Below are 27056 nucleotides of genomic sequence, written 5' to 3' on the forward strand. Positions count from 1 at the left end.
ATGTTTGGCCTGGAAGTCAGCCTGAAGAAAACTGAGGTCCTCCATCAGCCAGCTCCCCACCATGATTACCAGCCCCCCCACATCTCCATTGGGCACACAAAACTCAAAACGGTCAACCAGTTTACCTATCTCGGCTGCACCATTTCATCGGATGCAAGGATCGACAACGAGATAGACAACAGACTCGCCAAGGCAAATAGCGCCTTTGGAAGACTACACAAAAGAGTCTGGAAAAACAACCAACTGAAAAACCTCACAAAGATAAGCGTATACAGAGCCGTTGTCATACCCACACTCCTGTTCAGCTCCGAATCGTGGGTCCTCTACCGGCATCACCTACGGCTCCTAGAACGCTTCCACCAGCGTTGTCTCCGCTCCATCCTCAACATCCATTGGAGCGCTTTCATCCCTAACGTCAAAGTATTCGAGATGGCAGAGGTCGACAGCATCGAGTCCACGCTGCTGAAGATCCAGCTGCGCTGAGTGGGTCACGTCTCCAGAATGGAGGACCATCCCCTTCCCAAGATCGTGTTATATGACGAGCTCTCCACTGGCCACCGTGACAGAGGTGCACCAAAGAAAAGGTACAAGGACTGCCTAAAGAAATCTCTTGGTGCCTGCCACATTGACCACCGCCAGTGGGCTGATCTCGCCTCAAACCGTGCATCTTGGCGCCTCACAGTTCGGCGGGCAGCAACCTCCTTTGAAGAAGACCGCAGAGCCCACCTCACTGACAAAAGGCAAAGGAGGAAAAACCCAACACCCAACCCCAACCAACCATTTTTCCCCTGCAGCCACTGCAACCGTGTCTGCCTGTCCCGCATCGGACTTGTCAGCCACAAACGAGCCTGCAGCTGACGTGGACATTACCCCTCCATAAATCTTCGTCCGCGAAGCCAAGCCAAAGAAAGAAGATCAGCAAATTTGTCTGCAATGTCAGCAACTTTGGAGAGACAAGCAGAGCTCAACTTACTGGCCTTATATTAGAAGTAACTACATCAAGAAACCAGCATGTTTTAAATTGCAGAGAAGGGATGGAGGGATAGAATGGATAGTGGGTAGGGAAACAGTGGGGGATGGTGATGGTGGAGAGAACAAAGGAGCTGTTGAGTATATGGGTAAGGAAGTCAGGGTCCAGCTATCATGAGCTGAAGGTACTGACCTGAACTGTATTGTTCTGTGTTGTATGTTGTAATTTCTGTGGTGGGGTTTAAACAAAGGTTGTGTGGTGTAAATACTGAATTGTTAATTCACAAATGATCTGTCTGAGGGAGAAAGAGATTAATGAGAACAAAGGAAAGAGAGAGAGAGAGAGTGTGTGTGTGTGTGAGAGAGAAGAGAGAGAGAGAACAATACAGCTGCAGGAAATCTGAAATACAAAATGTTGGAAATACCCACAAGATCAAGGAAATGTGTGAGAGCAAAAAATTGAACTTTAGCATATTTTTTTGTTAATGGATGATGCCCGATCTACAGAGAATTTAATTTTTTTTAAATTTGAGATTTACAGCATCTGAACACCTTTGGGTTTTGAAGGTACAAATCTGAGACAGTAAAATAATTTAGGATCATCAATTATAAATGGTTCTGTTGAACTCACACTGATTTATTTTCTTCCTGAATCCTTTGAGCTGTAACATCAATGTTATTTGTTTTCTCTCTACTGAATATCTTTTAAAGCATCCTGAAGTTGATAAGATAGCTAAATAATTCATGGACTTTAATATATTTCCTCATGATGCAGAAGGTGGCTATTCAGCCCACTGAGTGCTTTCTCATTCTTAGAGCAATCTAATTAAATCCCACCCCTCATTTATTCCCCAGAGCCCATTCACTTCCACTGATTCCCTTACCACTGTTAGAAATTAAAGTACCTTTAAAGAAATTGCTCGAGACAAAAATTGAGAACAAAGAACATTTATTACTACAACAATGCAAAGTTGGGTGCTTCCCCTTACCCTGGGAATACACACACACACTGGGGCTCACCCAACTTTTATACAGTTGATTTCAGTGTAGGAATACCCTCCCCCTTACATTCTTCTGCCTCCTGCTGGAGAGGTTTGGCATTAGGCAATCCTGCCTGCCTACGTGCAATTTCAGTATACTTGGAGAACCAGGGGAGGTTATCCTGTCGGTGTCCCTTCATGTCATTGTCCTTATTCACACCTTCCTGATTCTCGGGGCTATAGTCTCTTGATATGCAGAGTTGACTCATTCTATCTAGGGTTGGCTAATTTCAGATGTATAAATCTGTGTATGGTTAGCTAATTAGAAATGTATGACTTGGTACTTCTGTCCAGGGCTAGGAGACCCTTATCTGATCCAGACTACCTCGACTTCCTACATTCTATTGTACCTTACCATTCCTTATCTTAGTCCTATGGTCTTGTCACAAAGACTAGAAGATTCTTATGTTAATCGTGCTGACTCTGCTTTCCTGCATCCTAAGCCCCAAGCTTATCCTGTTTGAACTGGTTACAGCCATTTTACTGATGAACTTTAGTTTCTTCCATGTTCATAATTTTAGATCAATTTTCCCATCTCTCACACCACCCACCGTTCAGCATGCCTTTAGTTTGTAGGAGGAAGTTTTTTTCCACTGACATCAGTGTGTTGAATCCAGGAAAAGCCCTCCATGATTATAACCCCCTCAGATTAAACACTAGAGGGCATGGGTTAAGAGCAAAAGGGGGAAAGTTTATTAAAGGGTAACCTTAGGGGAAAATTCTTCCCACAGAGACTGGTGGGAGTGTGGAACGAGCTGCCAGCTGAACTGGTGAAGGCTGGCCTAGTTTTCACATTTAAGAAAAATTTGAGCAAATGCATGGAGGGGATGTGGTCTGGGTGCAGGTCAGTGGGAAGAGGTCGGCACAGACTGGAAGGGCCGCTCAATGAGCTGTTGTGTTCTATGCTCCTAAGCCAGAGCGTCCAGGAAGATAATTGTGGTTATGGAAAGAATGTGCAAACTGCATCCGAATTTAGGATCAAGCCTAGGTAGCGGAAGTTGAGGAGTATCTTCAGGCCAGTCCTCCTCCTGCTTCACGTTCCTCACCCATAATATGTCATGATTTATTATCCTGAAGTTGTTACCATTTGTTCGGACTCAACTTCCCTCACTACTTTTAGATTCAGCACCTAAATATGTATTTCTTTGGTGAAATATAAAACATTTGGAACAGTAAAACACTGCTATTTTTCCATTGAATTAAGTTTTAACAATTTAACTTGATGTTAATGTATATTTAAATTGCAGTCATAAACTGCCTGCATCAATAGAAAAATTTTTCATGTACAAAGCATCTGTCACCACTTGTGTTTCTGACATGTAATTATGAATCAAATCTCAAAGAGTTGGTGGGTATGCTTCATAAAACATTCTGTCACTATCTCACAACATGTCTTCGAATTCCGTCCAAGTTCTAAAGACTAGTGATGCGATGCTTAAACCTTTAAATGGGATCAATACACATTTTTCTTTACTGATGGAAGATTTGACTACAAGAGAATCTAGTACACAAAGTTTGAAAAGTTAGTGTGCAGTCAGTGGAAATAAATAAGCATGGGGTCTTGGTCAACTGAGTAAGTGTGCAGATGGCATTTAATTCAGCCAAATGTTGCATTTGGATACGTCAAACCAAGACTGAACATGTACAATAAGTGGTATAGCCCTGCAGAGTGTTGTGGAACAGAAAGACCGAGGAGTACAGGTGCATGGTTCCCTGAAAGTGGTAACATAGACAGAGTGATGAGGAAGGCACTTGGCTTGCTTGTCTTCACCAGTCGGAGCAGTGAGTACAAGAATTGGGGCATCATGTTACCGCTGTACAAGATGTTGGGAAGGCCACATTTGGAGGAATGTGTGCAGCTCTGGTCGCCCTGCTATAGGAAGGATGTCATTAATTTGGAAAGGAGGCAGAAAAGATTCATAAATCCGTTACTGGGTCTGGAAGGGTGGAGTTACAAGGTGAGGCAGACTAAAACATCTCTCCAACCAGTAAGATGGTGGCAGGAGGACTTTGTAAGGCTATGTAAAGTCACAGTTGAATAGCCAAGAACTTTTCCCCAGGGAGTGAAGTCTAAAACTTGAGGCCATAGATTTAAAGTGAAAAGTGAAAGGGATCTGTCGGGCAACATTTTCACAAAGAGCATTGCTGTGAGTGATACTAGCAACTGCTTATACTCATACAAACACAGTCCAACCCAGTCACATCGGATTTATCACTACTGATACTAGCAACTGTGTACAGATTTATAACAACCAAAGATTACAATATGCGACCTGCCATTCTGTATCTAACATGGGCATGGCTCCAATGCTATCTAATAGCCCTAATCCACCTTATCAAAAACTCCTCCAACATTGTCCACAGTTCATGATCTGGAGTTGAGCAGGGTTTGTCTCAGGATCAAAGAGCAAAAGAGGAAGATCTTCTGCACATGATGAACATTATAGTACAGTAAGCTGGAGGTCCTTGCCCTGCCCAGGTAATCACTAGGTGATTTAAAGAGAAAATGCTCAGGTGGATACAAATGGGTGGGCAGAGTCCAAGCACAATTGGCAGGTGATCCAACTTCGGACGAGTTTCCAGAGAGAGAGGTCACATGACCCTCCACAATCTACATTCCCATCAGGTCCCAGGCAGAAAGGTCACATGACCCTCCACAATCCACACTACAAACAGTGCCAGAGGAAACTGTGGAGGCAGGAAGAATTGTGATATTTTACAGATATTTGGACAGGTACATGGAAAGGAAGGATTTAGAGGGATATGGGATTCAGTGGAATTGTGGTCATATGGAATCATTTTGCACAGGCAAAAGCACAGAAGTCTTTAACTCAGTAATTGTAGAAGACTTTCAATACAAATGCAATGTCTTGGCCTAATACATTTTCTGGGAAGATTTTTATTTAGACATCCTCCGGTGTAATAGGCATGAAGGAAATCTCCCAGGTCTCACTGTTTTTTTCCTAATGCTATGCATGTTAAGGACAAAATATAAGATTTTCTACACCTCACTAGATGTTTTCAGGCCTTGCATGTAGTACATACATAGGTTTAGAGAGAAGGATGTTGTCCTGTTAAATTTCATGGATTATGCTGCTTTAGCAGAGCTTGGCTGTGGAGTGGGAAGAGCGCTGCGAGGCTCCAAGAGCAGATCAGAGGTGATGATTCCACCTCGGTGCTGGATGACGGGAAGTTGTTGCAGCATTAGCCATTTTCCCTCATTTTTGACACCACTTAATGCGTCAATAGGTTCCTATAGCTAACAAGATTCACACTTTTAAAAAACTTACCTGGTGGGGGGTGGGGGGAGGGGGGGGTTACGAACACCTGTGAAACTAAATGCGAACAGCAGTCTGATATCTTGGGGGGGGGGGGGGAGATAGATTAAAACTAACATGATTTACAGAGTTTTCCTGTTTATGGAGAAAACCTGTTATTGAGATGTACTGTATATACATTTTATGAGGGAAACCATGTGTAAATGATGTATTTTAAATGCTCTTCCTCTGCAGGCCACCACCAAGGTTCCTTGTTTCCGTCAATGTAATTGTAATTGCTGCTTCAATTTCTTTCTTTCTTCAGTGTCGTTCTATTGTGTAATTGTTGCCTCGACAAATTTGGTTATGCACCCTATCGTGGACCCTCCTCTACTTCCTCCTTTCTGAAATCCCAAAGAAGGGTTCTTGATTGAAGGCATCCACACGGTTTCTCTCCTGACTAACATTGCGGGACTTGTTGAGAGCTTCCAGCATTCTCTTTGAACTACATTTCCAATGTTATCAGTTGTTTTGCTCCAATTAAAATTCCTTAGTTATTGACAGCCTTTCGTTGTGGTAGTACATAAATATTAGCAGTTGAACTGCAACAAATCAATGGCAAACTATACCAAATCATTATTTGAAAGGCTTTCCAATGAATTAATGAAGTAGCCTCAGGAACTTCTGAGTTCTGTTGAATAGGCATTGATTAGAAATATTGGGGTAGGACCTGCAGTCAGACAGAAAAAAACGACCTGTTATAAGTCTGGGGCTTACCGACAAGGGGGTTCTGCCAAATCTGATCGTGCACACCGTCATCTCAATGCACACATTTTTTCTTTTCTTTGGCTTGGCTTCGCGGACGAAGATTTATGGAGGGGGTAAAAAAGTCCACGTCAGCTGCAGGCTCGTTTGTGGCTGACCAGTCCGATGCGGGACAGGCAGACACGATTGCAGCGGTTGCAAGGGAAAATTGGTTGGTTGGGGTTGGGTGTTGGGTTTTTCCTCCTTTGCCTTTTGTCAGTGAGGTGGGCTCTGCGGTCTTCTTCAAAGGAGGCTGCTGCCCGCCAAACTGTGAGGCGCCAAGATGCACGGTTTGAGGCGTTATCAGCCCACTGGCGGTGGTCAATGTGGCAGGCACCAAGAGATTTCTTTAGGCAGTCCTTGTACCTTTTCTTTGGTGCACCTCTGTCACGGTGGCCAGTGGAGAGCTCGCCATATAATACGATCTTGGGAAGGCGATGGTCCTCCATTCTGGAGACGTGACCCATCCAGCGCAGCTGGATCTTCAGCAGCGTGGACTCGATGCTGTCGACCTCTGCCATCTCGAGTACCTCGACGTTAGGGGTGTGAGCGCTCCAATGGATGTTGAGGATGGAGCGGAGACAACGCTGGTGGAAGCGTTCTAGGAGCCGTAGGTGGTGCCGGTAGAGGACCCATGATTCGGAGCCGAACAGGAGTGTGGGTATGACAACGGCTCTGTATACGCTTATCTTTGTGAGGTTTTTCAGTTGGTTGTTTTTCCAGACTCTTTTGTGTAGTCTTCCAAAGGCGCTATTTGCCTTGGCGAGTCTGTTGTCTATCTCATTGTCGATCCTTGCATCTGATGAAATGGTGCAGCCGAGATAGGTAAACTGGTTGACCGTTTTGAGTTTTGTGTGCCCGATGGAGATGTGGGGGGGCTGGTAGTCATGGTGGGGAGCTGGCTGATGGAGGACCTCAGTTTTCTTCAGGCTGACTTCCAGGCCAAACATTTTGGCAGTTTCCGCAAAGCAGGACGTCAAGCGCTGAAGAGCTGGCTCTGAATGGGCATACAACCTGATAAAACAGCATTCTCCAGTCCTCAGTGCAAAACATGCAGATATACAACTGGACATAACACACATACAGACGAACAATACATATGGAATGCAAATAAATAAATAACTAGTGTTTCATGAATACAAGTCTGGGATAGTTAGTGCGAGCAGTTCCTTTGGTCGTTCAGCATTCTCACTGCCCGTGGGAAGAAGCTGTTCCTCACCCTGGTGGTGCTGGCTCTGATGCAGTGAGTCTACCGGAAGAATCCAGTATTTACGGGGTTCCCCAGCATTACCCTGGGTGGAATGATTACTCTAGTGGTCAGTGCAACACTGTTACACCGCCAGTGACCCGGATTCAAATCCACTGCTGTCTGTTTGCGTGGCTTTCGTCCGAGTGCCCTAGTTTCCTCCCGCCCCCCCACTCCCTTCAGAATGCATGTGGGTTGTAGATTAATTGGGGTATTTGGGGGGCAGGGAGTCATATGCCGGACAAGCCTGTTACTGTGCTGTCTATCTAAGTTTAAATAAATACAATTGCCCCTCTGATTCTACATCTTCGAAGGCCCATCATAGGCTCAAACACCTCAATCATTTCAGTGACGATTCGTGGAATGAGAGTGGGGATCATTGTTCCTTTTCAATATTTTACTTTAATGTATTTTCATTTTCATTGTACGCTTTATGGTACTTTATTCTCTAGATTATTTATGAGCATTTTAATAGGTGTGGAAATTGTTATTAACATTGCCATCACTCCATTCTCAGGAATGTCACTGGATTAGCCTCTGGTCTGGTTGGCACTGCAAGCTGCAAACCAGTAGCTGAGACTTACAGCTCATTAAATGATTATCTTTCCTTAGATACTGCCTGACCAGGTGACACTTTAGTTCTAGTTGACTGCAACCACCATGTCTGCTTTAATTACATGTCATTATATCACAAGTGCTCATTGTTTGTTTACTATTCACATGCAAGTATGAGACACATGGTAGTATCCAAACCTTCTCAAAGGATAGGAGGGATTTTTTTTCCCTTTATTTCTCCTCTTTTATCCTCGAACTTGTTAATGATTGCAAAAAGTGATTACGCACCACTTTCATTTGGGGGTTCGACTGCACAGAGCATTGGCTGCGTGTGATCCAAAAGTCCTTCAAGATATAAAGAATCAGCCAAGCAAAGTTCAGTACAAATTAGACTGAGCAAAGCTGACCGCCCACCTCGACCAATGTTTCGGGCTTGAGCCCTTCATCAAGTAGGCAGGCGTCTGAATAAAATGGAGGGGGTGGGAGGGGCAGGGAGGAGGTTATGGATGGGTGGGCAGATAACTAAAAACAAAGCTGAGGATAACTCTGAATGGAGACGGACGGGGCTGGAGAGCTGGAGGAAAGGACTGAATGCACTCAGAGACCAGTGAGGAGTACAAACATGCTTTTAATAGCTTACAATCAATGGCTATTAAACACAACACTCCTCAGGTGAATGTGAGGTAAGATGGGAAAACCAGGGTTTATATTGGGGTAGGTGAGGGTGGAGCCAGCCATCTGAACAATACACAGACAGTGAATTCCAGTTCACTGCAAGGGTAGAGAGGGAAACAGGGTAGTGGGTTAACGGAAACCAGAGAAGATGTTAATGCCTTCCAGTTGCCCAGATGGAATCGCAGGCGTCATTCCTCCAATTTACGTCGTTTTGGCAGAGTATGAGGCCATGGAAAGACATGTTGGACCATGAGGGGGGCGCAGAATTGAAATGGTTAGCCTTTGGGAGATCCCCGCTATTGCTGCAGACAGAGCGAAGATGCTCAACAAAACAATCTGCCAGTCTACAATTAGTCTCTCCAATGTAGAGAGGGCCACAAAGGGTGCACCGGATACAGTAGATGACCCTTTCAGATTCAGAAATGAAACAAAGGAGGGGAGGGGAAGGGAGAGTTGGGCTGGGGAGCGGAGGGGAGGGCAGGGCAGTAGAGGGAAGGAGAGGTCAGGGAAGAGTAGGGGAGGTCAGGGCAGGGGAGGGAAGGGAGGGGACAGGAAGGCAGAGGAGAGGAGGGGTGGAGAGGGAAGGGAAGAGAAGGGTAAGGGAGGACAGGGGAAGGGAGGGGACAGAAAGGCTGAGGAGAGGAGTGGTGGAGAAGAAAGAGAAGGGAAGGGTAGCGGAGGGGAGGGGGCAGGAAGGCTGAGGAAGGGAGTGTGGAGAGGAAAGAGAAGGGAAGGGAATGGAAGGAAAAGGAAGGGGAATCCTTTCCTTGGTCCAGGTGGAGGAGAGTGGATGGGAGGAGAAGTGTAAAGAATTGCACAAATGTGATCAAAAGTCCTTTCAATTATAATGAATTAAATTAAACAAAGTAAAATGAATTAAAATGCGGTATACCGAGATATATTAAAACAGTTTGCTTTTCATGCTATCCACGTAAGTCAACCCATACAGCAGGTGGTGCAACAATAACAAATATGCAACAGGGTAGGGGGGTAGTGTTCCAAAAAGTCAAAAAAAGTGCAGGGTATATAGAAAAGTATGAAAATATTATTCAAGGTGGAAGAAATGGATGAAAACACCATGCAGGATATAGAGAAAAGTACAGTTGGATAGCAGTGCAAGGGCATCATCTTTTGCCAGCGAGAGATCCATTTAAGAGTTTGGCAACAGCAGGAAACAAATTGTTCATGAAGCTGGAGGTTTGTGTTTTCAAAAGCATGTAACGATGGGGAATGAACCTTGCTGAAGGGAAATGGAATAATCAGAGAAACATGGTGTGTATGGGTCACTATCAAAATAGTCGTGAGAGATCCAGACAAATCTAACGGAAGACCTCAAAGGAAGCAAGTTGGGAGGAAGTTTCGTCATATCTATCCTGCATTGTCATCTCTACCACATAATAATTCAGGATCAAGATTCCCTTATTGGCATGAACTAAGACACAAAGGGTATAAAGCAAAATTCAATCACTTTTGCCTGTCGTATAAAGAAATGTCACTTGCATACCTCAGCATCCACACCAATAAGAGAAAATCTGATGAATCGACCACTAGCCTCCTGCAGGGGGCGATCTCTCTACCTGTAGAAGGACCACCTGGGGGCTGACTCCACCTGGCCGCCTGTCAACCAGCCGACCCGAATATAAGCCTGAGGCGGCCCCTCCTGAGCCAGTCACTTGGGAACCACCACAGCTGAAACTGGTGTGTGCAGACTTTTAGCAGAATAAAGCCTGTAGTACAGTCTTTGGTGCTTTGTGTCTGCTTGCTGCTACCGCAGCGCGCCACAGCGAAGCAAAAGAGAGTACCCTCAGAGACACTAGAGTGCCTGTGGATTCATCTCCAGTGCCCCCTGCAGCCACACAGCCTCCTGGTTGACCCACTGGCATTGTGTTTGGACTTCAACCATGGGTCTGCAGACCTTTGTTTTACTTCTTTTCCCAAACTATACCGCAGCACCTAGTCGAACAGCAGCAGTGTTTTGTAAAACAATAGGATGTCCCCAATACACCAATAACCTCGTATTTCAGCTCTCAGCTCGTGCATTCTGCACTGCCCACAGTAATTAACTATGAAGAGAAATTTTGAGAATTAATGAGAGGGCTCGACACTTGGGAAAATACTGATTTGCATATCAGTTACATTTGCCAAATACTGTAGTAGGAAAGTGTTTTGTCCAAAAAAGTATTATCTTCACTAACAGAAGCAGAGTCTTTCTTAGCCAGAAAAAAAACAATGCATTGATCATTTTGTTATTGGTAAAGAATATGTTGTCATCAGGAGAAATAGGATTAGGTCACTTGGTCTCTTGTCCCTGTTCTGTCATTCAATTAATCATATATCGTCTCTGACCCATTTGCCAGCACTTATTTGATTGATTCTGTTAAGATATAAAAATCCATCAATCTTTGTCTTGGACCTCTGCAGCTCACAGGTAGAGAATTCACTAACTTGTTGGGTAATGAAATTTATTCTCATCTGGACTTTGACTCCTTATTTTCAGACATCCAGGCCCTTCTGGCCCCATGGGTCTCTGTCTCCCAAATACATCATTAACCTACAATGCCTGTACGTTTTGGAGTGGGGGGAGAGGGAGGAAACCGGAGTGCCCGGATGAAACCCACGCAGACACAGACAGAAGTAATAAACTCCTTACGGACGTCACTGGATCTGAAACCAGATTGCTGGCGTGTAGTAGCATTACGCTAACCGTGCCATCTTTATTTTGGGACTGTGCTCCCGAGGCCCGATTCCGAACTCTCCCCTCAGCAGTCGACCTACGGGTGCACACTGGAACTCCCGACGCTGACTCCGAACCCTCCCCTCAGCCTACCTGGACTGTGAAGCCTGATTCAACAGCGCCCCGCTGCGGTCTGCGCCCTAGGCAGCTGCCTAGTCGGCCTAATGGTAGTGCTGCCTGCCGTGTTCATCCAGCATTCTGTTTTTACTTCTATCACAGCGTCTGCGGACTTGCATGTTTTTACTCCTGTATTTGCATCAACTTAGTGCTGCCTCACAATTACAGAAAAATGATCTTGAGAGATTTTTCTTCATTCTGACTGCTACTTGAAATTACAGGTCAAAGTACCTGTGGATTTATGACTGCCAATAAATAACCTGCTTCTACAAATACGAATCATGTACTTGTGGTTAATATCTTTGACAAAATATTATTGTTTGATCTCACTTTCAAATGCAAATGAGTATTTTCCCACTTATTAGTTCCTCATTAGTTCCTAATGCATCCATTGGCATAAAATAGCAGCAGTATTGAGCTGTGAGTGGAAATAATAGACTCTTGGTGTGTTTGATGCACCCCTAATGCTCTGCAAGAAAGAAAAACTGTTAAACCAAGGACTGAGATTTAAATCGTGAAAACCAAAGCCTTAAAGAATTTCTTAGGAACATATTAATAGAGCATTCTGAATAGTCTTGTTTCCTGGAAGCAGCAATGATTGAATTCTGCTATTTCACAGCTATTTTTTTTTATTCCTGAGTGATGACAATATTTGATTGTTAAAAATAGTTAATATTCCTACTGTGTAAGTTTGCATTTCAATATCTTTGTTTCATTTGGAAAGGATTTTTATAATTTATTAAAATGTATTTATAAAGCGCAAGTCGACTGCAGATGTTGGAAATCTGATATCCCTGGTATCTGGCACATATGAGGATTGGTAGACGCCTGTGTAAACTGAACAGAGATTACTTAAAGTAGCATGTGAGTGGGGAAAAAGGTTGAGAACCATTGTTTTAATCGTACTTAATTGACTCATTACGCACACGGTTTCATAACTCCTAAAGAAATGGGCCAATTACAATTTTTCTCAAGCAAAATATTTCAGTAACAACTGGGTCTTGAGCAATGCTTCTCAACCTTCCCTTCCCACTCACATAGTCACCTTAAGCAATCCCTTACTAATCACAGAGCCCCGATGGCAGAGGGATCACTTAAAGTGGTACGTGAGTGGAAAGAAAAAGGTTGAGAACCACTGCTCTAAAAAGTGATGTTCTGAGAACATTCTATGTAAGACTTCAAAGGAAATAGAATAAAACAGTCCAGCCCAATTTGCTTGCATTGATGTTCTTTCTGTCTTTCAGGTTAACATCTTCAAAGGTACAGTAAAACTCCTGTTGCCCAGCATTCAAGCAACTGGCAGCCTCAACCAACCAACAAAGAAAAAGATAGTGGAAAAAAATAAATAGGTAAAAAACAGAAAATTGGTGTGCCTCACGTTTAGTTTGCCAATTGGAGGCAACCAGAAAATTCACTTATCCGGCATCCACCAATCCCCATAGGTGCCAAATACATTTGAACCAACTATTGTGGTCACCCTTGTGAAAGTTAACATGTTCAATTGCCAAGAAACTTGATGAGATCACAACAATAATTAATTGAAGCTGCTGTAAATAACTTGAAGACAGTGGCAATTGCAAAATCATTTTTACATTTGATTGTTCAAGTCTGATTGATACAGGCATATTTCTTGCTGTAAAACTGATTAATCACTTTTTTTTCCTCAACTGGGATTATGAAAACCATAATTAGCTGCAATCTGAAAGTATTTTGGGTGAAATGTGACAGGTTGCATGGTGAATATAAAGGGAAAAATTACCTACATTAAGCCTTCGCATTTCTGTTGGTTTCAGGCTATACTTAGTTTTCAAATGACCCTGTGTCATTACTCTGACTACTGAGTTTCTTGGTTATCACTTCTGCCATAATGTTCGCAGTTCAACTGGTGATTGTCCGTTCATTTGCTGCTTTAGGCAGTGACTTATGCCAAGGTTTTGAACTGGTCATCAGAAAGATCACCTGTCTCCTTAGCAGAAAGCTGCCTGATCCCCAAAATTAAAGATTTGCCACGGGAGCCTGCAAAATATGGATCTCTTTCTATCTCTTGGAAGTCAATTCCTAGTGTTAGTAAATATCAATGATGAAATTCACCTCTACCTCAAGTATGCCCACGGATCCATTGCGGAAAGGAATACTGGCTGCTTAAGATCTCAGACCTAGCACTAAACCTATGGTCTACCTGGATCCAGTGATACTCCCCTTTATTATGCTTCTTATACTTCCAAATAGGTTCCTCAAAGCTATGAGGAGATAACATCAACAGTGTTGGAACAAAGTCCTCCAAATCCACCAGCAGCATTAAGTGAACGAGTATCAGCATCCTCTTCTAGAATGGCATCAGCATCACAAAGTGCTCAATTACCCAAGTGGCCAGGCCGCATTTCCTGATACCACACCTCCAACATAAGAACTCCACTCGAATCTCACTGCAAATGATTTCCAGGTGGACAGATGAAGTCCTTCAAAGGTGTATTCGGAGCCTCCTTATTAAAAAAAACAGATTATCTGAACTGAATTCAAAGATTCCCTCCCCCTCGCTTAAGCCCTTCGTCAGGAGTGTTGTCCAAAATGTTGTCCAAGTGTGGCGCATTGACTATCTGACAGATTGTACTGTCATATCTGACAAAGGGCGCAGGCCTGAAACATCGACTGTCTTTTTCTTGCTGCATGACCTCCTGGATTTCTCCAGAACTTTTGTGTACTGCACTAGGCCCCAGCATCCACAGATTTTTTTGTTTACTCACAAAAATTGGTGGTGTTGTAGATAGTAAATAACATCTTTTAAGGCTACAGCAGGATGTACATCAGATGGAAAGCCAAGCAGATAATTGGCAGATGGAATATCATCCTAACAAGTTCAAGATGATGAATTTTGTTAAGTATAACGGTCAATGGTTGGGCAGTAAGGAATGTTGACGAACAGAGAGATTTTAAATTTTTTAGCAATACAGAATGGTAGCAGGCCCACACCACCCAAATACCACTCATGTAATCATTTAACCTACTAACCCCCATGCATCTTTGGAACGTGAGGGGAAAATGGATGCACCCGGAGGAATCACATACAGATATGGGGTGAATGTTTAAACTTCTTACAGACAGCGCCAGTTTCAAACCCGAATCACTGGCACTGTAATTGCGGGGGTGGTTGGGGGGGTGGGGGGGTCAACCTTTACACAGTATTGAATATTACACACATATATATGGCATAGTTGTTGTAGAGATAAAAGCTGGCCATGGGAAATGAATTGGAGTGTAAAATCTTTCTGTACGGCTGAAAAGGCGGTCATGGGAGGTAAGGGAGATTAAACACAGTGCTCTTGAGAGTGTGTGGCACATACTCCTCTATTTCAAACAAGCTCATCTCAGTATCCAGTACACCTAAATGTCCTTCATCCACAGAAACATGTGATCTTTACCCAGTCTTCTTTATATGTGACCCCAGAACGCCAACATAGTTGACAAAGTATTTCCTCTTTAGTTCAGAAAAAATGATGGATGGGCAATAAATGTCAATGATGTCGCTTCCTGTAAGCCAATAAAAAAGGCCCAAAGTAGGCCAATTAACTTCTGCACCACAATTGGCCCACAGCCACTGCTAGGTGCAGGCTGGTCAAGTAGAATAAATTGCAGCATGCAGCTCAGAATTAATTCAAACAAACATATGCAATCAGTGAAGGGCGAACGGCTAACTAATTTTCCACAATGCATTCCAAATAAGCTTGGACAACAAGGCACTGTGGGCAAGACGTTAGTGATGAGCTGACAGAGGAAGTAAGAGAGGAAGGCACAATTGCAGCATTTGGTCAGGTATGTGGATAGGAAAGGCTGAGAGGGATAGAGGACACGCACAGGCAAATGGGACTAGCTTGGGTAGACAATTTGGTTAGCATAGACAAGTTAGGCCTAGGAGCCTGTATCCGTGCTGTAAATGTTCATGACTCAGCAACTATATGAAGCAGTCTGACTCTCTAAATGCTTTCCTTTTTGTGAACTATGTCTCTTTTTTGTAAGTAATTAACAAAGATAATTTCACAAAACTCTCATAACTTTCTTCTGGCAGAGGTTGCATGGCATAAAAAAGTACCCAAATTCTAGTCAAACAGGTTGGCCTATTTAAATATTCTTCTTCTTTCTTCTTCTTCTTTGGCTTGGCTTCGCGGACGAAGATTTATGGAGGGGGCAAAAAGTCCACGTCAGCTGCAGGCTCGTTTGTGGCTGACAAGTCCGATGCGGGACAGGCAGACACGATTGCAGCGGTTGCAAGGGAAAATTGGTTGGTTGGGGTTGGGTGTTGGGTTTTTCCTCCTTTGCCTTTTGTCAGTGAGGTGGGCTCTGCGGTCTTCTTCAAAGGAGGTTGCTGCCCGCCAAACTGTGAGGCGCCAAGATGCACGGTTTGAGGCGTTATCAGCCCACTGGCGGTGGTCAATGTGGCAGGCACCAAGAGATTTCTTTAGGCAGTCCTTGTACCTTTTCTTTGGTGCACCTCTGTCACGGTGGCCAGTGGAGAGCTCACCATATAACAGGATCTTGGGAAGGCGATGGTCCTCCATTCTGGAGACGTGACCCATCCAGCGCAGCTGGATCTTCAGCAGCGTGGACTCGATGCTGTCGACCTCTGCCATCTCGAGTAGTTCGACGTTAGGGGTGTAAGCGCTCCAATGGATGTTGAGGATGGAGCGGAGACAACGCTGGTGGAAGCGTTCTAGGAGCCGTAGGTGGTGCCGGTAGATGACCCATGATTCGGAGCCGAACAGGAGTGTGGGTATGACAACGGCTCTGTATACGCTTATCTTTGTGAGGTTTTTCAGTTGGTTGTTTTTCCAGACTCTTTTGTGTAGTCTTCCAAAGGCGCTATTTGCCTTGGCGAGTCTGTTGTCTATCTCATTGTCGATCCTTGCATTTGATGAAATGGTGCAGCCGAGATAGGTAAACTGGTTGACCGTTTTGAGTTTTGTGTGCCCGATGGAGATGTGGGGGGGCTGGTAGTCATGGTGGGGAGCTGGCTGATGGAGGACCTCAGTTTTCTTCAGGCTGACTTCCAGGCACTCAGAGTCTGGCTTGAGCAGAGCTCTGGCATTTTAAACGAGATCTGTTTTGTGAAGTATTTGTGTTTGTTTGTGACCTACACTACTCCCACAATCTATCTCCTTCAAAACATATGTATATACAATATAAAATATGATATAATCTGTCACATTAGTTTAATTGATAATTGAGTACAGATGCATTTCATGAGATCAAACTGATCGGACAAGCTAAATTCAGCTTACAATTGCAGACCTATGAGAAAATATATTTCCCACACGATGGCTTGAGAACAAATAAAATGACTGTAATCAAAGCAGAAAGGTCAGTGTATTTATGTAGTGTGGATTGTGGAGGGTCATGTGGCCTCTGTCTGGAATTTGGTGGGAATGTGGATTGTGAGGATAATGTAGCCTCTCTGCCTGGAGTCTGGTGGGAATGTGGATTGTGGAGAGTCATGTGACCTCTCTGGCTGGAGCCTAGTTGGAAGTTATCTCACCTGCCAGTCAAGAGTTGGATCTCAGGTGAGGCTGACGCACGATTGGTCCTTGCAGGTTGCATGGACAGGTCTTGCATTGAAAAAGGGAAGCAGGTGCAGTCTCTACCCTCTCTCTCTCTCGCTTTGCTTGCAGCTGCTGAATGGAGATCATCACTGAACTCCAGGCTGCAGACCACAGGCAGCTCCAGAGGGCCATATGGAAGGGGCCCGTCCCGGATCCCGAGCATGGGCAATGCTGGAGGCCAGGTTTATTTGATAAACTTGTTAGTTGTAATTAATTTACCATTTCTTATTGGACTGTGCCTGCTAGAGATAGAGAGAGTTGATGGTACTGTGTGTTTAACCCTCGCGTTCCCAATTGGGAGTTGAGAATGTTTAGTGGTAACTTATTCATTCCTGATGAGTAGTTATCCGTGTGTTATTCAGGGTTGGTCTGCCTGAGTATGCGCTCTTTTGTGAATTCTTCTGTGCGTAAATAAAGCCCACTGTTTGTTGATAACACGTGTCCAGCCTTGATTCTCTTTGAACCCATCAAACATATTGAACACAACTATCCATCCCTGGCTGCTGTGACAGGTGTGATGGTATGACCAACCATTCAAGAAGGGGTAGCCCTTGTCCCTCAAAAGCTCCAGTTTAAATTGGCGGAGGCTAAAGTGGGTTAAAAATGATGTGAGTGAAATGAGGAGTTCCACAGGCACTGGGTTTGCAGTTAATACACATATACTGGAGAAACTCAGCAGGTGCCACAGAGTATCCCCCACACCCACCCACCCCCCCCACCCCCCTCCGCCACCAACCCCAATCAATTCTCCCCTTCTCTCTCCTGCCCTCCTATCCATGTCCATTATAGCCTCTTGGCTGTTGGCCTGTGCTCCTCTCTCAGCCCTTCCTTCCCTCCTCCCCCCAACTATTTTGTTTAGCTGCCCACCTGCCTGCCTTTTGCTCATAACTTGACAAAGGGCTCAGGCTCGAAATGTTGGTTTTATATTTTTGCCTCCCATGGACGCTGCAGAACCTGCTGATTTCTCCGGCACTTTTTTGTATTAATTAACAATATTGTAATTAGATTTTCGTTGGATATCAGGAAAAGATCATGTGACCTAACAGGCACTGTTGTGCCTTGTATGCTGTCAGTTGGAAATGATGGTTAATGTGAACCAGATTTCAGATTGATTCTCAGAGTACATACATGACATTGCATACAGCCCTGAGATTCTTTTTCCTGCGGATGGGGCAGAATTACCACTTATTGGTAGTGCAAATAAAAACCTCTGTATGACATACTTGTGTGAATGATAAAAAAATATAAACAAACTGACTGTGCAATACAGATAGAAAAACCAATAAAGTGCACAAGTAAGGGTCACTGATTGAGTTTGTTGTTGAGGAGTCTGATGGTGGAGGGGTAGCAGCTGTTGCTGAACCCAGTGGTGTGAGTCTTGTGGCACCTAGACCTCTTTCCTGACGGCAGCAGCGAGAGCAGAGCATAACCATATAACCATATAACCATTTATGGAGCGGAAACAGGCCATGTTGGCCTTTCGAGTCCGCACCGGTTCACTGATTTTGTGTGCCCTCTTCAGGCATTGGTCCCGGTAGATCTTCATTCAATAACGATGGGCGAATTCAATGCAGGTGGAATCAGATAATAGCAAAACTATGAGCAAACAGATTGGCTGTCTGTGTATCAAAAATAGTAAAACTTGACGAAACTGGATTTATTAAGAAAAGACAAACAATGGACAATATCTCTAAGTTCATTAACTTAATCCATGTAGTACAAGGAAAGAAGACTCCAACAGTGGCGGTTGCTTTTGACGCAGAGAATGTGATGTGTGATGTGGATCTTTGTTGATCGCTGCTGCTCTCTGATGGTGAGGAAGATTTTGCCCTGTGATGCCCTTGGCTGTGTCCACTAACTTGTGCAGGGCAGTACAGTTGATAATACCATATGCTGGTCGATTAGTGCCAATAAAATGATTCCACTCCATCCAATTTATGGACAAGACTGTCTGTTATCAAATCCTACAAGATGAGCTGTCAACTTTCCTTTATCTCTGTCAAAACCGTTCATTTAAATAGGATCAAAATCATCCAAAGCTAAAGGGAACTTAATCAGAAGCAGTCGTTGCTCATGCATCAAAGTAAAGATGTTGAGAGATTAAAGCCTCTGAGAAATTTCAATTCGATTTAATTAACTCTGGCAAAAGTATTCACTGAGATGTTTTGCTGTGAAATGTTTATGAAGGAGCAGGTGATTAGGTTCAAACATGAAAAATGGTCATGGCAGCAAGAGGTTATCCTTCCATCTATTAAAAAAAAGGAAATGAAAGGCAAAATTCAACAAGGAAAGAAAAATATTTCACCTGAGCATAAATGGAGAATGTACAGACATAAGTAGCTCCTCTGGGATCTGGGATAAAAGGTAAAACCCTTGTGAGTAATTTTTCATCCTTTTTCTTGTGGCTGTGTAGACCAGGAGGTCATTGCTTAGCATTTGGAGGCTAAATTAATGACATTTATCTTGAGTTAATGCTTACAAGGCATGTTGCACACCATGAATAATGGAAATCTGAAATAAAATGACAATGGGTTCCTCTACGGTAACCCTTGGTTTAATGGCATGCAAAATATTCCATTATGAACCCTTCTAGTAATACAGCAGTGAATTTTGAAAAGCCAATTTATGCTGAAATCCTGTGGCTGAGGACTGTGGTGGACTTTTTGGCCATGAACAGTTTCAGAGCTAGTGGCCTTGAGAAAGTATTACATTTTTTTTACAACCAACCAGAAACAAGAGAGGAGGTCATGCCTGTGGATATGCTTTGCAAGGTCTCCACATGGTTCATAGCTTCCTTTGCATAACTACTTGTGATCAAAACACATTCAGCTTCTTTGATATAAAATTGCCTCCTGTAATGCCCTTCGGAGTGAAATTCAATCATATAAATCAGTGGTTTTCAAACTTTTTCTTTCCACTCACACACCACTTTAACTGTTCCCTATGTCGTGGGTGCTCTGTGATTAGTAAGGGATTGCTTAAGGTGGTATGTGGGTGGAAAGAAAATGTTTGATAACCACTGTTTTAATCGTACCTATTTGACTTGTTATGTGCACAGTTTCATAACTCCAAAGGAAATGGGCTAATGACAATTTTTCTCAAGCAAAATATTTCAGTAACAATTGGAACTAGAGCAGGGTTCTCAACCTTTTTTTCCCATTCACATCCCACCTTAAGTAATCCCTTACTACTCACAGAGGACCGATGACATAGGGATTACTTAAGGTGGGATGTGAGTGGAAAGGTTAGAAGACCACTGACACAAATGGAGCAAAATGTATAGAAATGGCAGTTCAGAATCAGAATGGGTAGCCGGCGGGGGGGAATAGCCAACACCAGAGGACATCTGTACAAAGTGAAGGGAGGAAAGTTTCGGGGGGACATCAGCAATAAGATTTTTACACAGAGAGTTGTGGATGCCTAGATTGCCATTGCCATGAGTGGTGGTGGATGTTGAAACATTTGAGGCAGGCATGGGTGAAAGGAAATTAGAGGGTTATGAGGTAGGAGGGGTTTAGTATTATTTTGGCAGGAATATATAAGTTGGCACAACATTGAGGGCTGAAGGGCCTGTACTGTGCTTAATAAAAACATATTTAGTTTGCAGGAGCTGATAAAAAGAAGAAAATTGTTGAGCTACTTATTGCTGCCTTATTTCCAATGCAAACAATTAAAATACATGCTTTAAAGAAGATGAATCTAAAAGGTTGTGCCCACCAGAGCATTGAATTGAAGACAGAAAATGCACAGCAGATAATTGGATGTATTAAAAAGGAGTGAGGCACATCACTAATTTTCTGCAATTGCACTTTGTTCACTCAAGGGCAGTAGAAGCTGAAAGAGTTCCTGTAACTATCTGACTTATTTATTTTTTTTAATTTTAACGATAGAGAACGGTAGGAGGCCCTTCCGGCCAATGACATTTGTGCTGCCCAGATACACTCAATAAACCAGCAAACATCATACATTTTGGAGGGTTGAAGGAAACCAGAGCACCCCACACAGGTCACGGGGAGGGCGTGCAAACTCTTTATAGACAGCACCAGATTTGAACCCAGGCCACAGGCACTCCATGAACCAATGTATTAACTGTGCTATACACACACACACACACACACACACACACACACACACACACACACACACACACACACACACACACACACACACATGCACACAGACTCACACACACCCAGAGATATATATGTATCTATCTCTTTATATCTCTGGGTGTGTGTGTAGATACGCTTTTTTTCCACCGAGGTTAGTGAAATACAAATCAAAGGACCTGGGTTAAGTGTGAAAGGGGAAAGATTTAAGGGGAACATGAGGAGGAACTTCTTCACACAGAGAGTGGTGGGAGTGTGGAAGGAGCTGCCAGCTGAGGTGGTGAATGCGAGCTCAATTTTAATATTTAAGAAGAATTTGGGCAGGTACATGGATGGGAAGGATACGAAGGGCTATGGACTGGGTGCAGGTCAGTGGGGCAAGGCAAAAAAAAAAATGTTTCATCACAGACTAAAAGGGTTGAAGGGGCCTGTTTCTGTGCTGTAATGTTCTATGATTCTTTATCTTTGCACCCAATTTCCCTGTTTACTTTTCTGTTACCTTTTCTCTCGCATATGTCCATTAACAACAATGTCCTCCTCCATCACCACCCGTTCGACTACCCAGCTGCTACAGGGATAGGGACAAGAGCAGGAAAACTGCACAGACAGCACTGGTCAGAATTGAAACATGGATCTGTGGAGCTGTGAACTAGCTACACTGGGCCACCCTATATACCTAACAGCCAGCGCATCTTTGGAATGTGAAAGGAAAGCAGTAAAAGACCCATGTGTTTCCTGACATCATGCAAATTCCCCCCAAACAACACCGAGATTCAGAAGCAATGTGTACTGACAATAATCACACCAGCAGTGCGAGTATAAGACAGCTTTAATAAACTAATATGTACACTAAGAGGTCTTGTCTCTCTGGAAGGCTAGACTGTAGCTCTGGACTGCTTTATATACAAGGTCACTGGGATGACCCCTGGTGAGCTAGTGGTGTAATTACACATCACCACACAATGGTCACTCTGTTGGACTGTGGTTAAGCAGTCAGGCTTGATTCAGTTCTCCTGCTCTGCCTCTAACTTCCTGAGCACCAGCCAGCCATGCAGAATCAAAATCAGGATTTATGAACATGTCATGTGATTCGGTGTTTTGCGGCAGAGTTACAGGGCAAATATTGCTATAAATTACATTTCAAAATTAGGTAGTGTCTGTGGTTCATTGTTCATTCAGGAACCTGAGGGCAGAGGGAAAGAAGTTGTCCCTTGTGCCACTGAGTGCTCAATTTCAGGCTCCTTTACCTCCTTCCTGATGGTAGCAGTGTGACAAGGCCATAGCCTGGGTGGTGAGGGTCCTTGAGTACAGAGGCCACTTTGTTAAGACACTACCTCTTGTAGATGTCCGAGATGGAGTGTAGACTGGTGCCCGTGATGTCATTGGCCTAGTTAATAACTTTCTGGAGGTTTTTCCTGTCCTTACCAGACAGCAATGCAACCAGACAAAATGTTCTCCATGGTACACCTGTAGAAAGTTTTAATAATATTTGGTAACGTATCAGTAACTACATCAGTTGGTAAATGTTGGAAGCATATTGCATTAATGAGCTTGCCTATATGTGACTCCACTCCCGCAGCATGGTGGCAAAATATTGAGCATGTAACATTGCATGGCATTTAGTTACAACAAAATGTGCTTGTTGTCCTTTATGGAGAGGATTTGAGGAAAAAGTTTGAGAAACACTTCATAATGCTAACATTTCAGTTCTTAATCATGAATGCTTAAAAACACCAATTGTAGAAAACCAGAGCCGCTTCAGTGATAATTCCAAGGGGCTAATTGGCAATCAGAGAACCAAGGGTAGAACTATTACAATTGCAAGGCAACGTTAAAACAAATATGGAAAAATAATATAATATTCCCGCAAGATCAATGACAAAACTTGAAAAGGCTTATTATGAATGGATTGAAAAATTTGATCACCCAACCACTTTTGCTCCTATTCTTATGTTCTGGAACAATGAGTGTCAATTTGCTTCTAATTTCAATCATAAGTGATATGTGTGGAATTTTAGATTATGACATGTTGGTCAGCATATTGGTAGGGCAGTAACACACGAGTCTTACTGCAAACTGAGAGCATCGCAGGGTAGGTAGTTTAAGTTTTAATTCCTCATTGCATCACCAATCTGACATCAATTCATGTGGTACTCATTCAAGGGAAATACAAAACATTTCACCATAGAGCCACTCAAACCTTGGAGTGTGGGCAGTTCTGGTTGCTCGTCTACAGGAAGGATATCAATAAGTTGGAAAGGGTGCAGGGGAGATTCACAAGGAGGTTAGAAATTTAGCGTCAGTTGCTTGAACTAAATGTGCAATATTGGGAGAGCACTATTTTAGATTCTATTCCCAAAATGGGTCAATGAAAACAAATTAAGGAAACTATTAGCTTTGCTGTCCAATATTAGTCAGTTTTCATCCGCATCCAAGTGAATGGTTCTATATGACGATATTTTAATTTTCCTTTTAAGATTGTGAAGGATCAATTTACTGATCTGGGTATAATAATTACTGGAAGTTATAAACATCTTTTTAAGGAAAATTTCTCTTCTTTAATTAATCAGGTTAAATTATTATTATTGAGATGGTCACTTTTATCTATTTCCATGATCAGTCTCATCAATTCTATTAAAATGAATATTTTACCTAATTTTTTGTATCTTTTCCAATCTATTCCCAAATCCTTTTTTGATTCACTTATATATTCCTACATCCTTTTTCTTTGGCTTGGCTTCGCAGACGAAGATTTATGGAGGGGGTAAAAAGTCCACGTCAGCTGCAGGCTCGTTTGTGGCTGACAAGTCCGATGCGGGACAGGCAGACACGATTGCAGCGGTTGCAAGGGAAAATTGGTTGGTTGGGGTTGGGTGTTGGGTTTTTCCTCCTTTGCCTTTTGTCAGTGAGGTGGGCTCTGCGGTCTTCTTCAAAGGAGGTTGCTGCCCGCCAAACTGTGAGGCGCCAAGATGCACGGTTTGAGGCGTTATCAGCCCACTGGCGGTGGTCAATGTGGCAGGCACCAAGAGATTTCTTTAGGCAGTCCTTGTACCTTTTCTTTGGTGCACCTCTGTCACGGTGGCCAGTGGAGAGCTCGCCATATAACAGGATCTTGGGAAGGCGATGGTCCTCCATTCTGGAGACGTGACCCATCCAGCGCAGCTGGATCTTCAGCAGCGTGGACTTGATGCTGTCGACCTCTGCCATCTCGAGTAGTTCGACGTTAGGGGTGTAAGCGCTCCAATGGATGTTGACCGAACAGGAGTGTGGGTATGACAACGGCTCTGTATACGCTTATCTTTGTGAGGTTTTTCAGTTGGTTGTTTTTCCAGACTCTTTTGTGTAGTCTTCCAAAGGCGCTATTTGCCTTGGCGAGTCTGTTGTCTAGATAGAGATAGAGATAGAAATTCCTACATATGGCAAGGAAAACACCCCTATTTGAATAAAGTGCATCTTCCAAAAGCTAAAAGGAATGATGGTTTGGTGTTTCCTAATTTTAGATTTTATTATTGGACAGTCAATATAAGTAATTTGATTTTTTTTGTTACATTTTGATAATTGAGTTGACCACCCTTGATGGGTAGAGATGGAACTGAATTTTACTCAGAATACTTCCATGTTGGCCATTGTATGGTCCTTTTTATTCTCTTCTTTATATAAATTAACTGATAATCTGATAACTAAACATAGTTTGAGAAGATGGGCACGATTTAGTTTTTTTTGTATTTTAGTATTTCTCTCTTGCCTGCCCTATTATTTCTCATCACCTCTTTCAACCTACCTTGCAAAGTACTGCCTTAAAAGACTGGTACAGATGGGGTATTAAATGTTCCAAAGACCTTTTTATTCATAACAATTTTGTTTCTTTTGAGCAATTGGTGGTAAAATTTAACTTACCTAATGATGGATGATCAATTGCACAAAGACTGAAGTTACCGAAACTGAAGGCTTTTATTTGCAGGAGATGGACAGCATCCCTGTGTTGGTTTCTCATACTGACCCAGACTCGAACTGAGGGCAGGCTTGTGGCATGACAGCCTTTATGGGGAAGAAAGGGGAGGAGTCACAAGCCAGCTAGTGAGAGTAGGGTCAACCAGGAATGGTCATCAAATTTACATATAACAAATATGTACAAAAGTGGACTAATACTCATTTTTTAGATATTTACAAGTTAGACATTGTGTTCAGTCACAATCCCTGACTTTCTAGCAATCCCTGAGGTGAACATCCTTGATACACTATTTGATATACAATTTTCTCATAAAGGTTTAATATCTCTTATATATAATAATTTGCTTGATTGAAGAATAGCGTTGTTAGTTAAAATTAAGAATGACTGGGAGCAGGACTTGAATCTTTTACTCTCTAATAAGGTTTGGAATTCCATTTGTAATTTGATTAATACGACCTCCCTTTGTGCACGACACTGTTTCAATTTAAATTGGTCCACAGAGTACATACATCTAAAGTTAAATTGTCTCATTTTTATTCTGATATAAATCCTGTATGTGATAAATATAAAATTGTTGATGCCTCTTTGGTTCACATGTTCTGGACCTGCCCAAGCAAGTTTTGGAAAGATGTTTTTCAAACATTATCGGCAATTGTGAAGTTCAAATTGGAACCTTGCCCTTTAATTGCTCTTTTCGGATCATTTCAAGATGATGAAGTTTTACTGACTCCAACTCAAAACTGAATTTTATCTTTTACTTCAGTGATAGGCAGACATGCAATTTGGATTAAATGGAAAGACAATACTCCACAGTGGTTAAATGATATTATGTCTTGTTTTAAGTTTAGAAAAATTAGATATTCCATTAAAGATTCAAATATTAACTTTGAAAAGAAGTGGGGCCCATTTCTGAACCATTATCATAATCTTAAGAACGTGTTGTCTATTTCCAAGTTGTTGTCACTAGATTCCTATATGTTAACTTTTAACCTTGCTTAGTGGTAGATTAAAAAGGCATTTGTTTGCTTGTTCTTTTTGTGTGGTTAATTCTATCCTTCAATATGATTGTGCTCTGGACATTTTTTTTACCATGAAGAGCTTTTTTGTAATCATTTCTTTTTCTTTTTGAATCTTATAGCACAATATATAACTGTACCGTTTAAGTATTTATAATGTAATCACCAATAAAAATATTTAAAAGGAAATTAACCAAAATGCAAAAATCTGCATGATTAATATCATGTAATTTCCTCTTCGGGACAGAGAATGTTACTATGACCAAAGAGGTGTTTGAACAGAGCCACTAAAGATGCAGGGCGTGGCGCACATACAGGGTGTGTTCTGACCTCCTGTGGCTCTCTGAAAGAACTAAAAGGGAAGGGAAGTCTGTTTCATTGCTGACCGTGGTCCTCATAAACTAGTTTGATTTGTCACGGCTAATGCTTTCCAATTTAAATCTACGTCCTTTGTTTGATAGCAAGATTCGACAAGTTTCTGATACAATGAGAAAGTATGGGCTGCGGGGCTGCTGGATACTGACTCATGATGATCTAGCATCAGAGTCCGGATCCAAGAGGGTACTGAGGGCAAGAAGGGCTCCCGAAGGGCCTCAGGTGCTGAAGGCTTCCCAATCATGCCAGAGGTTTGGACTTGGAGGTCAGGTTGCCGATGGATCGAACACTAGAGGATGCAGGAGTCCTGGAGGCGAATCCACAGACACTCAGTGATTCTGAAGGAACTCTCTTTTGCTTCTCTTGCTCTCTTACTGTAGGGGCGTCGGGCCACACTAATAATGACTTTGTTTGCTTTACAGCAGGCAGAAGGCAATTTCATGTAATATTACATGTTCTGAACTATTACATGGCAATAAAGAAATCTTGAATCTTGTAATCTTAAAAAGTGCCTCTGCCTGGCTTCCCATTTTCTTTAGACATGGCACTTTAAAGTTATAGCTTGAAAGTGAAATTATCAATGGAGCGGACATCAAATCAGTATTAAAAGTATCTG

At 42.8% G+C, this 27056-nt stretch overlaps 1 protein-coding gene across 1 annotated transcript in view; it reads right to left on the minus strand.

Moving 5' to 3' along the window:
• The window catches only part of cacul1 (CDK2 associated cullin domain 1), a 165910-nt gene that overhangs the window by 26068 nt on the left and 112786 nt on the right, over positions 1-27056 (minus strand). The window contains exon 10 of the mRNA XM_069899560.1: positions 24995-25135. Coding sequence (XP_069755661.1) covers positions 24995-25135 — 141 coding nt within the window. The remainder of the gene's footprint in view (positions 1-24994; positions 25136-27056) is intronic.

Source organism: Narcine bancroftii, chromosome 10 (genome assembly GCF_036971445.1).
Source record: "Narcine bancroftii isolate sNarBan1 chromosome 10, sNarBan1.hap1, whole genome shotgun sequence".
NCBI lineage: Eukaryota > Metazoa > Chordata > Chondrichthyes > Torpediniformes > Narcinidae > Narcine > Narcine bancroftii.